General features: G+C 55.6%; 1 protein-coding gene across 2 annotated transcripts; it reads left to right on the top strand.

Annotated features, from left to right (window-relative positions):
- The first annotated feature begins 1,021 nt into the window (after nt 1-1,021).
- SNCB (synuclein beta) lies at nt 1,022-10,521 on the top strand. 2 transcript variants are annotated; one of them, XM_060635109.3, is made up of 6 exons: nt 1,022-1,327; nt 1,970-2,099; nt 4,927-4,968; nt 5,192-5,310; nt 9,413-9,502; nt 9,864-10,521. In XM_060635109.3, the coding sequence occupies exons 2-6, from the start codon at nt 1,979-1,981 to the stop codon at nt 9,894-9,896; spliced, it is 405 nt and encodes a 134-aa protein (XP_060491092.1). In that variant the 5' UTR covers nt 1,022-1,327; nt 1,970-1,978; the 3' UTR covers nt 9,897-10,521. The 2 variants fall into 2 exon arrangements, with proteins under 2 accessions (XP_060491092.1, XP_060491093.1); XM_060635110.3 differs by lacking the exon at nt 1,022-1,327 and adding an exon at nt 1,650-1,830.
- Nucleotides 10,522-13,333: the final 2,812 nt, after the last annotated feature.

The raw sequence follows: 13,333 nt of genomic DNA, 5'->3' as shown, positions 1-13,333 counted from the left end.
AAAATCTTGCCTCTCCCAGGAGACCTATCACAGATGTCACCTCCTCTGTGTAGATTTCCCTGACTCCCCTAAGCTGCCAGAGTTCCCTTCCTCTAGGATACCATAGCTTCTTGGGCATAATTATGTCATAGCTCCAACTGAGGGCCTATGTGTGCCTGGCATTCTATGGCCATTTGACAATCACCACCATAACACACACACACACACACACACACACACACACACACACACACACACACAAAGTGGTCTAGTCCACCTCGTCATTCCTTCCTGGTTCTCCAGCTGCACTTCCTTTTATCTATTCCCAAGCACTGTCCTGTCTCAGTGCCTTTGCACTTGCCAATTCCCTCTCTGGATCTTGTCCATGTTGGCCTTGGTCCCTCTCTGGGGTCTCTGCTCCCATTGGCCTCCTCACAGAGGTCTTCCCTGGACGCTCTGTCCCAAGTCCCCCCTCTAGTCATTCTGTTACATCAGCCGTTATCTTCATAACACTCCTCACAAGCTGAAACAATCTTCTTAGGTGTAAATGTTGACATGTTTGTTTTCTGTCCTGTGTCCCATTTCTGCACACACACAAACACATCATTGTAAGCTCCCCAAGGACAGGGACCTTGTTTTCCTTTTCCACTGTCTCCATTGCCTCAAACTTACCTGGCACCTGTCTAAATTCTTAATCAACCTTCGTTGAGCGAATCATCCATCATCCACTATTTTACAGAAAAAGAAACTGGCGTTCAGAAAGGAGAGCTGAGTAGCCCAAGGTCCCACAGTTAATAAAAGCACAGCTGAGATTCGAACCCCTTGAATCCCAAAGGCAACTGCATCCAGCTTTTTTTTTTTTTTTTTCCCCTACTCTTGGCACTCTGCATTGTCTCCGCCGCCAGACTCGGCTCCTGGGGTCGGGACGCGAGTCTGACTCCCAAGGGTCCCCAGAGGCGCGTCGGAGGCCGCCCCCGGAGGCCAGCGGGCTCCGCGGAGATGTCACCCTCCCCGCCCCCTGTCAGTCAGGCTGAGGGGGCGGCGCGGCCGCCAGAGGGGGCGCTGAGCTCAGAGCTGCCGCAGCGCCCGAGCGGGAGCCGGAGCCCGAGCGTGAGAGCAGCAGGGCGCAAGGCGCGATCCGTGGCTGGCGACGCACCCAAGGCCAGGGCACTGCTGCGCCCCGGCTCAGGGCCCGCGCCCCGCCTGCTGCCGACGGACCTGGGCGCCTAGCGAGGCCCCGATTCCCCATCCGCCCCGAGCCCACCCCAGCCCGGCCTAGGCGAGCCCCAGCGTCCGCCGGCCGCAGCCGCAGCCGCTGCTCCATCCCAAGCCCGGGCTCAGCTTCCAGGTGAGGCGGCCGCGCTCCTGACGCCCGGGTTGGGAAAGGGCTGCGGATGGAGAGGGGACTGAGCGGGATGGGGAAGGGGCTGGGAGCAGAGTTGGGGAACCCGCTGGAGAACGGGGAGACAGCTCCGCTAGGTGCGTGTCAGTGTGCGCCCTGGGGTATGTGTGACTGCTGCTCTGTGTCTGCAACTGCCTGGGTGGCCTTGTGGACGTGCGCCCGTGCCCGTGTTCGTGTGTCGGGGTGTCCGTGCGCGTTTGAACGTCTGCGTATCCTGTATGTGCACGTGAGCGTGTCGGTGGAGAATGTTTGTGTGTATGGTCGTGTGACTCTGTCGTGTGTGTACGTACAGGCAGGCGCTAGGGCTGCGCGCCGAGCCCAGCACCCCGGTTCCTCGGGGCTGCAGGTTGCAGGGCCCCGGATAACCGAGGCAGTGGATCCTCCCGCGTCCCTGGGTTTCAAGGACGCTAGGACTCGTCGCGGCCCTGTGGCCTCACGCTGGGCAGGGGGTAAGACGGGAGGGGGCTCCCGATCCAGAAGAGCGCTGGGGTCTCAGGAGGGAGGGGAGGGGACCCGGCGTCCAAGGGGAAGGGCTGGGGTGAGGGTGCGTGGCCAGCGCACCCGTGCCCGTGTGTTCGCCCTCCCCAGGCCGCCAGGATGGACGTGTTCATGAAGGGCCTGTCCATGGCCAAGGAGGGCGTCGTGGCCGCCGCTGAGAAAACCAAGCAGGGGGTCACCGAGGCCGCGGAGAAGACTAAGGAGGGCGTCCTCTACGTCGGTGGGCAAGGGGCAGGGCTTTGGGGCTACCGGTTCCGGTCCTTGGAGGGAGTGTGGCTGGGGTCCTTAGAGGGAGGGTGTGGGGGGGGGGGAGGGGTCTGGGCAGGAGAATATGAGTCAGCAGATGGGGCCGGGTCAGCAGGGGTCACCGAGGACACAGCCAGCTGAAGGAAGCCTGGGTCAGTGATGACACCTATGGGGAGGGGGGAATGGGGGAAGAGTTGGTGAGGGTGGGGTTCAGCTGAATGGCCAGGGACCCATGTATTGGTCAAAGCAGGTAGCCTTTTATTTTCCCCCTGGTTCTTCACATGATTAATAGTTACCTGGAGTTGGAGTTGAGCCCTTACTCTCTGCCAAGTATTGTGTCAAGTGCCATAATGCCCATTACCTCACTTTTTGCTCCCGGCCCATTCCACAGAGGTCTAACTATGGTGCTCAAGGTCACACAGCTGCTGAAACCTGAAGCTGGAGTTCGAGCCAAGCTTTATAAACTCCAAAGCCCCTCTCCTTGCAGGCTCTCCCTCCTGGGGCTCCCTGTTGACCCTCCTCTCCAGCTACTTCCATCTCTGACTTGCTCTGAGGGTCTTCCTGCCTGCCAATGCCTGTGGTTGCACCATTGCCCTCTCTCTGGGTCCATCCTCCTAGCAGCTTCCAGCTGTGTCAGGAGAAAGACCAAGTGGTTAAAATCTCTCACCCCAAGGGTGAGAGGAGAGGGAGCCCCCAGGGTCATCGGCATAAGGGGATGCAGGGCCCCAAACTGACAATTACTGAATTTATATGGTGGTTCAGGGCTTACTAGTGTGTAGTAGGCAGAATTACCCTTCATGTGTGTTGAAGAGGGCTGGTTAATTCGCCCAGGTTTGTGGCAGATTTGGGATTGTGGCGATGTGCAAAATGTTTGTTGACTTCTTGCTATCTATGTACTAGGAGCTGCTGACTTTCCGGATAGCGATACAGATCATTCCCATAGTGGCATGTGACATCAAGTGGCTGGGATGGGGACCACTTCAGTAGGGGAACCCAAGGAGGTGGCATTTGAGCTGAACCCCAAAGAATAAGGAGCTGGGTGGGGGAGGGGAGTGGAGGAAGCAGAAAAGGCCTGAAGGAGACAAGCCTGGAGAGCAGAGGGCAGGAAGCAATGGTAGGGGATGAGATCAGAAAAATGGGCAAGAGCCAATTCATGAGAGAGCCCTTGTGGGCCAGGGCAAAGGATTATTAGAACTGCCACGAGAGATGGTAAGCTAGGGACAGACATGATCTGATTTCAGCGTAGAAAGATTCCTCAGGCTTTTGGGGAGAGACCAAATGCAGGGAGGCCTGCTGGGAGCTGGTATAGCTGAAACTAGGGCACAGGTGATGGAGACAAGGCAGGGGCTTGAGCCCACACCTGCCAGGCCCCAGCTTTGGCCTCCCCCCTGCCTCCCCCCTGCCTCCCCCCTGCCTCCCCCCTGCCTCCCCTTACCCAGCCCTTTCACTTCTATATGGATCCCTGGCTCCCTGACACAGTCTCCCTGCTAACAGACTCAAAGCACCCCCTTCCCCTTAGTTTGGCACCTCCTACTCCTCCCCCTGCCCAGGAACACCTGACGGCCCCCTGTTCCTACACATTAAAACCTCAGCTTCCTATAGCCGCAGTTCATGGTCCCACCTCAGTCTGTATTTCCATCTCTGCAGATGCACAGACAACATTGATGTGCTCTGTGCAGGTCCAGAAAGCACACCTCATTGTACCTGTCCGCATGGTTTCTGGTGCCTGAGATACCCTCCCCCACCCCCGCCCCCACCCCCACCCCCAGTCTCCTTTCTGCATATCTGCCTGTTCCCCATTTGTCAAGGCACAGACAGTGCTCTCTCCCCCCTTCACGTACCCTTGGAGGCTAGAAGTCCCCTCCCCACTACATGAGTTCCAGGACACCAAATCTGCCCTTCTCTTATCCCCATCCGACAGTGAGCCATTGGCCTGGGGCGGGGCACAGAGCAGGTGCCAACAAATGTTTGTGGGAGGAATGATTGTGTACAAGCAGCCTGCCCCCTGCTGTCTCGGTCTGGCTGACCTTAGCCCGGAGGATCCTGCCTTCCCATGCTGCCCTCTCCTCCTTCCACCAGCCTCAGCCCTACTAGACACCCATTTACCTATTCTGGGGTCTGCCAGCTGTTGCCTGCACTGCCAGATCCTCAGTATAGCAGACTCCCCACTTCCCTGAGGGCTCCTGCCCCCCACGTCAGATCACGCCATCTTGCCTTTCCCAGCAGCTACCCTCCCAAGAAGGCCTAGCCAATTGCCATGGGTGTCAGTCCCCCTGACACCCATCGTGCACCTGAGACCCCTCACTTCAGCCAGAAGGAGAAATTCGCACCCCAGTTAGGAGAAGAGTCTTTAGTTGGAATGGAGTGGGAGCTGGCGGGGGTGAGTGTCCATAGGTGAGGTGTGGGCAGTCAGGCCTCAAGGACACCAGAGGAACCTTTCCAAATACGAACCTCCCACCCCCACCCCCACCTGCTCACCCTGGTCGGATAGTTAAATGAAACCGGGGAAGTAGAGTGCTGGCTCTCAGGCGGCCTTCCCCAGAGGGGTGCGGGTATCATTTCAGGTGGAGAAGGGGCAGACTGTGGGGGAGAACTCGCAGTCCTCAGGGAGCAGGTGTGGAGGGTTCAGTGCAGTGATGAGGGATGTACCTGTGGGATTTGGGGGCCCAAAGAGGCGGTGATGAGGCCAGGATGCCCACTGTTGTCTGGATCCCTCTGCCCACTCTGTAAACCCCGTGCTTGCCAGAGTGTCTGTTCCCTCAGCTCGGAGTCCTTATGTGTGCTCCTTTTTGTCCCTGCAGGAAGCAAGACTCGAGAGGGGGTGGTACAAGGAGTGGCCTCAGGTACCAGCCCAGCCCTGGCACAGCCCCCTTCCCACACCTCGGGCCTGGGATCTGACTGGGATCTGGAGGTGGGGGGCTGGCGGTGGAAAAGGGTACCCCCAAAGATTCCTGAGAGTGTGCTCCATGAGGGAGGCAAGCCCTGGGACACCACGAGGGACGGATGCATCTATGTCTGCTTTACCTTGGCCCCCAATCCCCTTCTCAAATCCTATACCTGCTCCAGTGGCTGAAAAAACCAAGGAGCAGGCGTCACATCTTGGAGGAGCCGTGTTCTCTGGGGCTGGGAACATTGCAGCAGCCACAGGCCTGGTGAAGAAGGAGGAATTTCCCACTGATCTGAAGGTGAGCTTTCCTCTCGCCTTGCGCACGCACACACACACACACACACACACACACACACACACACACACACGCCAAGCAGGCACACCTGTATGGGTGCCACACCTTGTCTCACGTTCTGCAGGGCCCTGCTAGACTCAGCTCAGAATGAGTCTGCATGAAGTTGTGTATCGGTGTTGTGCTTCCTGTGACAGTGACCCAGATCTGATTGTATACACGTATCCTGCTTGTGAGCGTGACCTCGACCACTTAGGGCCACGTCTGTGTGTCACTGATTGTTCATTCATTTCTTGTCATTCAATAAGTATCCATGCCAGAGAGGAATTATTCTAGGGGTTGCCATAGTGAATATGTTCATGGACCTGACACTGTAGTGGGAGAAGATAGACAGTAAAAAGCCAACCAATAAACAAGATGGTTTCAGACAGGGATAAGTGCTATGAAGAAAAGACAAAGGTGATGCGATAGAGAGTCAAGCGGTAAGGGGACTGCTTTAGTTGGGAGGGCTGCTCTGACAAGGTGACATTTGAGCTGACACCCAAGGGATGAGGCAAGCCATGCGAGAATTGTATTTCGGGCAGTAGGGACAGCATGTGCAAAGGCCCCGAGGCAGGCATGAGCAAGTGTTGGCCATGGAGGAGGGGCGAAATATGCATCACATATTTGTGCAGGCATGTCCCTCCAGGCGGGAGTGACAGTGGCTGTCCACGTGCGCATGAAGGCAAATACTTTCATTAGAATACACTACAGCGTAAAAGCTGTGATCTCTGAAGCGCGGCAGAGTTGGATTTGAATCCCAACTCCACTGCATCCTGACTGTGTGACCCTGGGCAGATCCCATCACATCTCTGAGCCTGATTCTTTGGCTTTAAGACAGAAGATGAATACAATAGGGCTCTAACATAGATTAGGGATAATACATATTGGAGGTTCTCAAAACTTATGTGCGCATCAGAATCTTCAGGAGGTCAGGTTAAAATGCAGACTGTTGGCCACATCCCTAGAATTTCTGACTCTGTAGGTCTGAGATGGGACCCGAGAGTTTGCATTTCTAACAGGTACCCAGGTGATGCTGATGCCGCAGGTTCAAGGACCACACTTTGAGAACCACTGAGGTAAAGAGCCTGACTTGCATTCAGTGAGTGCTTAGTAAAAGATGATAGCCCTGCCATCGTATGAGTGATCCATACCTGCCCCCAGGGGCGCACGTGACCACAGGTGTGCATGGGAGTGCACCACCGTGACAGTGCACTCTGTGGTCCTATATGTCTGCCAGACATTCCTCCTGTGAGGTGCTCCGTGTCTGTCCACATACAAGTGCAGACCGCCTTCGTGGGCATGAGGGTCTCTTCAACTTTTGGTTTGGGAGATAAGGTACATTCTGCATGAGTGTATCCACTGGGCTCCGGGAGGAGAACCCACACCACCCTTCACTGCAGACATTTTACACAACTGGTCCTTTCCCCTGTTGGAAGTCTGGGACTTGACTCAGAAGTTCTGGTTCAAGTCCTGCCTATGCATTTTACCAGCTGTGTGACTTCCCGTTTCTTATCATTATTTCCAGGGACCGCTCCCATTCATTGATGTCTTGTACGGGCAGGCAGTGTTCTAGACACGTTACATGGAGTAACTCCACAACTAGCTCACTTTATAGATGAAGGAACTGAAGCCCAGAGAGGTGAAGTGACTTGCCCAAGATCCCAGTTCCTGCCTGTCTCTCTAAGAAGGTGGTTGGGAGGATAAGCTCAGGTTACATCACCGGAGTAGCTTGGTGCCCCACAAGGCCGGCCCCTGTGCTGGGAGCTGGGGTGCTGAGAAATCCAGGTCTGAGTCTGAGTTGTCAGCCTCGAGGCTGTTTGTGAGAGGCCTTTGCACAGAACCATTTCTCTCAGGCCTCCTTCCTCCTACCAGCACTTGTGATACCTCTGCTCTAAGGGGGCTCAAGATCGTGGATTTCCTCTTTAAACAACAGCCCTTTGGGGTTACCGGGCATGGGGAACCCGTGCAAGTCCAGGATGCACATTTCTGAGTGTCTCCACTTCCCAGCCTGCTCGTGTGCATTATCGTGGGACCCTCCCCACATTCCTACTCTCATTTCCCATCCAAAGCAGCTGAGTTCACGGTGAAGTGACTTAACCTGATGCCAAATAGCTAGTGAGTGGCCAGGCTGGGATGTTTTTTAAGTAAACATTTTACTGAGGTACAACGTACACGCAGAAACCACACGACCCCATGAAATTTTCATAGAGGGAAACCCCCCCCCCCGCCATGTAACCAGCACCCACAGCAAGACACAGATCATCAGCCCCTCAGAAGCCTGCCTTAGACCTCCTTCCAGTTCCAAACCCCCCAGGCCCAGGCTAGGGTAAGATGAGTGAGGTGTCTGGGGCACAAAATTTGAAGGGGACACTCATTCTCGGGTCTCATTTGCATGGCCTTGAGAGTGAGTACCTTCTTAACATTTGTACCCTTATTCACCTCGCCTTTGTCCTGGCCCTGCCTCCCTCTCCAAGGGTAATTGCTTCTTGACTTCTGACACCACGAATGAGTTGGGTATTTTTCCACTTCATACAAATGTTATCATCAAGTACATGCTCTTCTGTACGTAGCTTCTTTCACTCAACACTGTGAGATTCAGCCATGTGTGGCATGCATTGTCATTCTTCATTCTTGTTACACATCAACTATCGTGTGATTAGCCATAGTGCACACCTCCGCTCTACTGTTGTTGGACATTTGGGTCGTTTCCAAATGATGTGCTCAAGCTATTTGTTTTTAAAAAAGGTTTAAAGTTTATTTATTTGAGAGAGCAAGAAAGAGAGGGAGCAGGGAAGGAACAGAGAGAGACAGAGAGAGAGAATCCCAAGCAGGGCTCCTCACTGTCAGCAGGGAGCCTGATGCAGGGCTTAAACTCACAAACTGCAAGATCATGACCTGAGTCAAAATCAAGAGTCAGACACTTAACCAACTGAGCCACCCAGGTGCCCCACAAGCTGGGATTTTTAATACTGGGTGACTCTGAGCAAACTAATTTTTCCCCACCTCCCTCTTGGTGTACCCCATCTGTACACTGGGGGAAATGAGCCAGGTCAGGAGCTATAAACTCATGTGCCCACAGGGCCCACCTACACTGGCAATGTGAAAGAACTAAAGCTACCTGGATAGGGGTAAGGCAACTAGACCACAGAGGTGGTCAGGCAGGCCTTCTCAGTGCCAGCCCCCCAGGCTCCCAAGATTCTTACCTCTGCCCAGTAGGGAGGGACCGTGGTTATATGTGGAAAATGGGGAGGTGGTATACCCCCTACCTACAGATTCCCCCAGGGGTCCAGGAGTGTGCCAGCCCATATGTGGCCTTGTGCAGCCGTGCACGCACCCCAGGTTATTGTGTGCGCTGTGGGCAGCTAGCTCAGTCTTGTGTTTGTGCACATACATGTGCTCACCTGCAGGTGGCTGGCCGTGTGTCTGGCAACCCCCTACTTGTGTGCCTGCTGGTCTGCACCCATCTGGGCAGCAGATGCAGGGGGGAGGGGAGAGTCTTAGCTCACACATCCAAGCAACACCATGAGCTGTTGCTTCCAGCTTATCTTAAAATAGCAACCGCTGAAGAAATCAGGCCACACAGGACCCTGGGGGAGGGATGGGTGGAAGGTGGCAAGGGAATGGCTCAGAGCTCCTGCCCAGCCCTGTCTCAGAGCTTCCATCTCCCTCCAGCCCAGAGGATCCTCCAGGGTTGTCTCTGGGGTCCTGATGCCCAGCAGAGGCTGACACAAGGCAGGCAGGGATAAATGGGTGATTGAGCATGCTCTCTCCCCATCCCATCCATCCAAGTGATGGAAGCGCAGGCGGCTACCAGGTACTGAGGGGACGGATATGGAGAGCCTTGTTTCCCCTTTCCACTCCCAGCTTCGTGGTGATCTGGGGTGATTTCACCCCTCACACCTTCACTCCACTTCTGAGGCACTCCAAATAAACAATTTAGTGAGAAATTCTGGTTGTACTGCCAACAAAGCCCAGCCTTCCCCCAATCAGCCAAAAGCTTCCCAGGGTACAAATTTCAGGAGCATCTCCAGCTGCCCTCATGGCTCTGTCCCTTCTCTGCCTGCAGCCAGAGGAAGTGGCCCAGGAAGCTGCTGAGGAACCACTGATCGAGCCCCTGATGGAGCCAGAGGGGGAGAGTTATGAGGAACCACCCCAGGTGAGGGGTGGCAGGGCTGGGTGGGGCTTTGGGCATCCTAGAAGATTGCCACCATCCCCAGCTAGGGTGGGAGGACCCTGGTAGGGTAGGGTTGGGCCAGGGAACTTCATACCCCCCTTTTCTAGAACCAGGACCTAGGAGGTGGCAACAGAGAGGGAGGACAGATGGCGCCTAGCACTGGGCCCCAGGCACCCCTGCCCTGGAAAGTCCCAGCTTCCAGGTTCCTCCCCTGCCCAGGGAGAGGGGCGTGCACTGTTCCTCCTTGAAGGGGAGGAGTCTCAGGGCCAGAGCCTGGCCACTTGGTCTCCAACCACTTCCTCTTTTGCTCTTCCCCACTCCATCCCCCATCCCTCTACTGCAGGAGGAGTATCAGGAGTATGAGCCAGAGGCGTAGGGGCCCAGGACGGCCCCCCACCAGCAGCACAATTTCCTTCCTGTCCCCTGCCCCACCCCCCCAGAGCCAGGGCTGTCCTTCTACCCCTTCCCCCCAAACACGAGATCTTCCTTTGCTCCGAGGGGCTCCCTTGGAGCCTGTGTTGGTGTCTGTCCATCTGTCTGTCCTACCCGCCCGCGTCCAATCCTGGGGCGCGGACAGGGCCGGGGCTGTTGCCCCCACGTATGTTGCCCTCCTCCCCACCGCATCCCGTCCAACGTCTGCGCGGGTGTAGCATGTTCTATGTATTTTTAAACGAAGATCAGAAAGCGACGGCTCCCTCCACACATCCCTGACAGAGACTCTCCGAGGGCCCCCCCGGGCAGCCCAGAGCCCCCCACCCAACTCCCACAACGATCCCAAGAACGTGTTTTTTTTTTTGTTTTGTTTTGTTTTTTTTAAACCAAAACCAGGAGCCAGGCTGTGCCATGCCCCCTCCCTCAGCCGGCCCAGTCCGAACGCGGGCGTCGTGTGTCGTGATTGTGGCATGGAGAGTCCCCCACCCCCCGTGTGAGCGTGTCCTGGGTGGGCGGGCCCGGGCGCCTCCCCCCTTCGCGTGTCCACGAATAAAGCCAATCTGTCTGTAGCCGCCGCCGCATGGGCAAAGGCAGGGTTGGGAGGTGGGTGGGGGCGGCCGACCGGCTTCCAGGTCCCAGACTACAGGTCTGGCACCCTCAGCCCAGGTACAAGACTGACCACCTCGGGCCTCAGTTTCTCCATCTCCTATCTTCCCCTGGGATGACCTGGAGGGAGAGGGTCTACGCAGGCTGGGAACTGCTGTTGGCTAGGAGTGAAGGTGGCCTCAGGCGCCACCTGCTGGACCGTAAAGCTCCTGCTGGGGTGCAAGGCCAAGGGAAGGAAGCTGAGCCGCACGCAGCAGGGCAGGGTGGACGGGCTCACACCTCTCTGCACACTCAGAGTAGGGACGCGGATGATAACGCACGCGCAGACATGTGTACGGGTATCCTGGTCCTTGCGCGCCAGCCCGAGTGTACGCACCTTAGCAGGCGCGCACGAGCAGACACGCGTGCACACACACTGATCGGCACGTGCAGACTCGCGCGCGCACTCAGTCACACGCGCGCCGCAGAGGAGCCCTCGGAAACCAGCAGCGCGGGCACTGAAAGACCCCGCTTGGGCGGGAGCAGAGCGTTTACAGGTGCATCCCACAGCGCACACCTGACTAACACAGAAAAACCCACCCAAGGGTAAGGGGAATGGCAGTTGCCCCAGAAGGAGGCAGAGCTCGGGCAACCGATGTTCTATCCCTCCTGGAAAGGCGTCTGAAGGTTTTCGGCTTCGGCTGAGGTGGGCGAAGGTACGCAGAAAGCTGGGAGGCCGGCCAGGAGCCCTGAGAGGATCAGAATCGGCACTAGAGGGCCCCCAACACCGTCTAGGTGTGGGGAAGAAGGGGGCGGAGACGCCGCGGTGAGGCGCAAAGGCTCCGCCTCCGGCAGGGGAAGGCGCTGTTCTGATTGGCATAGAAGCGCCAGCTGAGGCTCCGCCCCCACCGGTGCAGCGCTGCGGCCTCTTTTGCCGCAGTGGCTCTCTAAACCTGGCTCGAACGGAGGCCCCGCCCCCGCCCTTGCGGAAGCCCCGCTTTGCTTTGCCGCAGGGGCCCCTAACCTGGTCTGCGCAAGACGTCACCCCCTTTTCTCCCGGATGCGACCTCCTTTCCGACTTTAGCCCTGCCTCGCCCTTTAGACCCCGGGGCTGGTAGGAGCTTGCTCTATTTAATCAACTCCTAGGTGTTAGCGCTTCGTCTTTCCCTGAGTCGTTGGGGCCTGGAGATGGTGCCAGGGCCGCGTAGGCCTTGAAAGCTGCAAGAGACCCGTCCGTTCGGGTCACCTTGGCCTGCAGTATGCGAGCCATGATTTCCGGAAGTAGGAGGCAGCTGGCAGACGTGTGCGTAGGGAGAACAAACCGGTGGGCTCAAGATTCTCCGATTCAACGTGTGGGTGCCAGGATCTCAGATCCCTTTTGACTGAATTAAGATACTATTTACAAACTCATAGTTTGCAGGGATTGCAGATCGTGGCCTTCACGTTAACCTTGGCCTGTGGAGATGTTTAATGTGCTGGCACAAGGTTTAAAGGTTTCTCATTTGATTCCAGTTAATGACAGTCCCTTTCCCTCCCTATTGTATTCATCTCATCCACTTCACTCATTTTAATGAACTACCTGGCTGGTAAAGAATGTAAGTTTGCCACCTCTTTTCCAGCTACCATCACCTGATCCCCATTTTTAGATGCTAAAATCAGGTACACCATCTGGCTTATGGGGAGGTTTATTCTTCCTTCCTGAGTGCCAAGCCACGCACCTGGTTTTCTGAACCTGGTTTTCTGCTCAGAGACCAATGTTGTCATCTGACAGGGTCACTTTAAATGCATTCCAGGCACAGGCCCAGATGCATCAGTGGAAGATACCAGCCCTGTGTCAGAGGGCAGTCCTGACTGTGGGTACACACGTGAGAGGACACCGCTGATGGGTTCCTCCCTTATGAAGGGATGGAACCATTTCTCAAGTGCCCAGTATGTCCCCAGCATCCAACACTTGTCTCCATTATTTTACTTGAAACCATCCTCAAGGATTCCTTGTTATTTTAAAGCCAAGTTTATGGATGAGAGAATGGAGGCCAGACAGGCAAAGTTACCTGTCCTAGGTCATATTTCTGGGAAGTGGCAAAGTCCACATTCAGCCCCAAGCCTGAGTCCAAAGCTCACCTCCTTTGGAATTTTCCAAAACGACTTTCTCTGGGGGAGACAAAAAAACACCAACAATAGGGAAACGTGGAGGCAGCCACAGAGCAGAAATAACAGACACTTGTGCAATTTCATGGAGCCCGAAGTGAGATGAAAGGGGTTGAGCTGTGTGGGCACACTTACCTATGTGATGCAGGTGTATCTGCGTCTACACGTGTACATGGATGTTGCTTGAGTGTGTCATGTGTGATTATTTAGTCGTTCAACAATGCCTGCTCTGTTCTTAGAAGTGAGGGGCTGCAGGTCGATGCCTTGAGAGAGCTCACATCCTCTGGATCCACGAATAGTTGGAATAAGATAATTTTGAGTTTTATGACAAACATAAAACAGAGTGATGTGATAGGATCTGACAAGGAGGGGTTGGTGACCAGTGTAAAATTGGGGTGGTCAAGTCAGGCATCTGAGGTGAGGTTAGAGCTGAAACCTTAATGAAAAGGAGGTTGGCATGGGAAGAGCTGGGGAGCAAGGGGCCACCTCTCTGTTGGCCAGCCCCGCCTCACCTGACCCACTCCTTCCCTTCCTTTGCCAGTGCTCTTTCTTCTACCTGGACAGTTCCACCTCTACCTGTTGAAATCCTTCCCTCCTCTGATCTTAGTCCGTAGCCCTCCAACCAGAAGTGATTTATTTCTCCTCATC

Source organism: Panthera onca, chromosome A1 (assembly GCF_046562875.1).
Source record: "Panthera onca isolate mPanOnc1 chromosome A1, mPanOnc1 haplotype 2, whole genome shotgun sequence".
NCBI classification, from domain to species: Eukaryota; Metazoa; Chordata; class Mammalia; order Carnivora; family Felidae; genus Panthera; species Panthera onca.
This window is presented reverse-complemented; position numbering and strand designations above follow the sequence as displayed.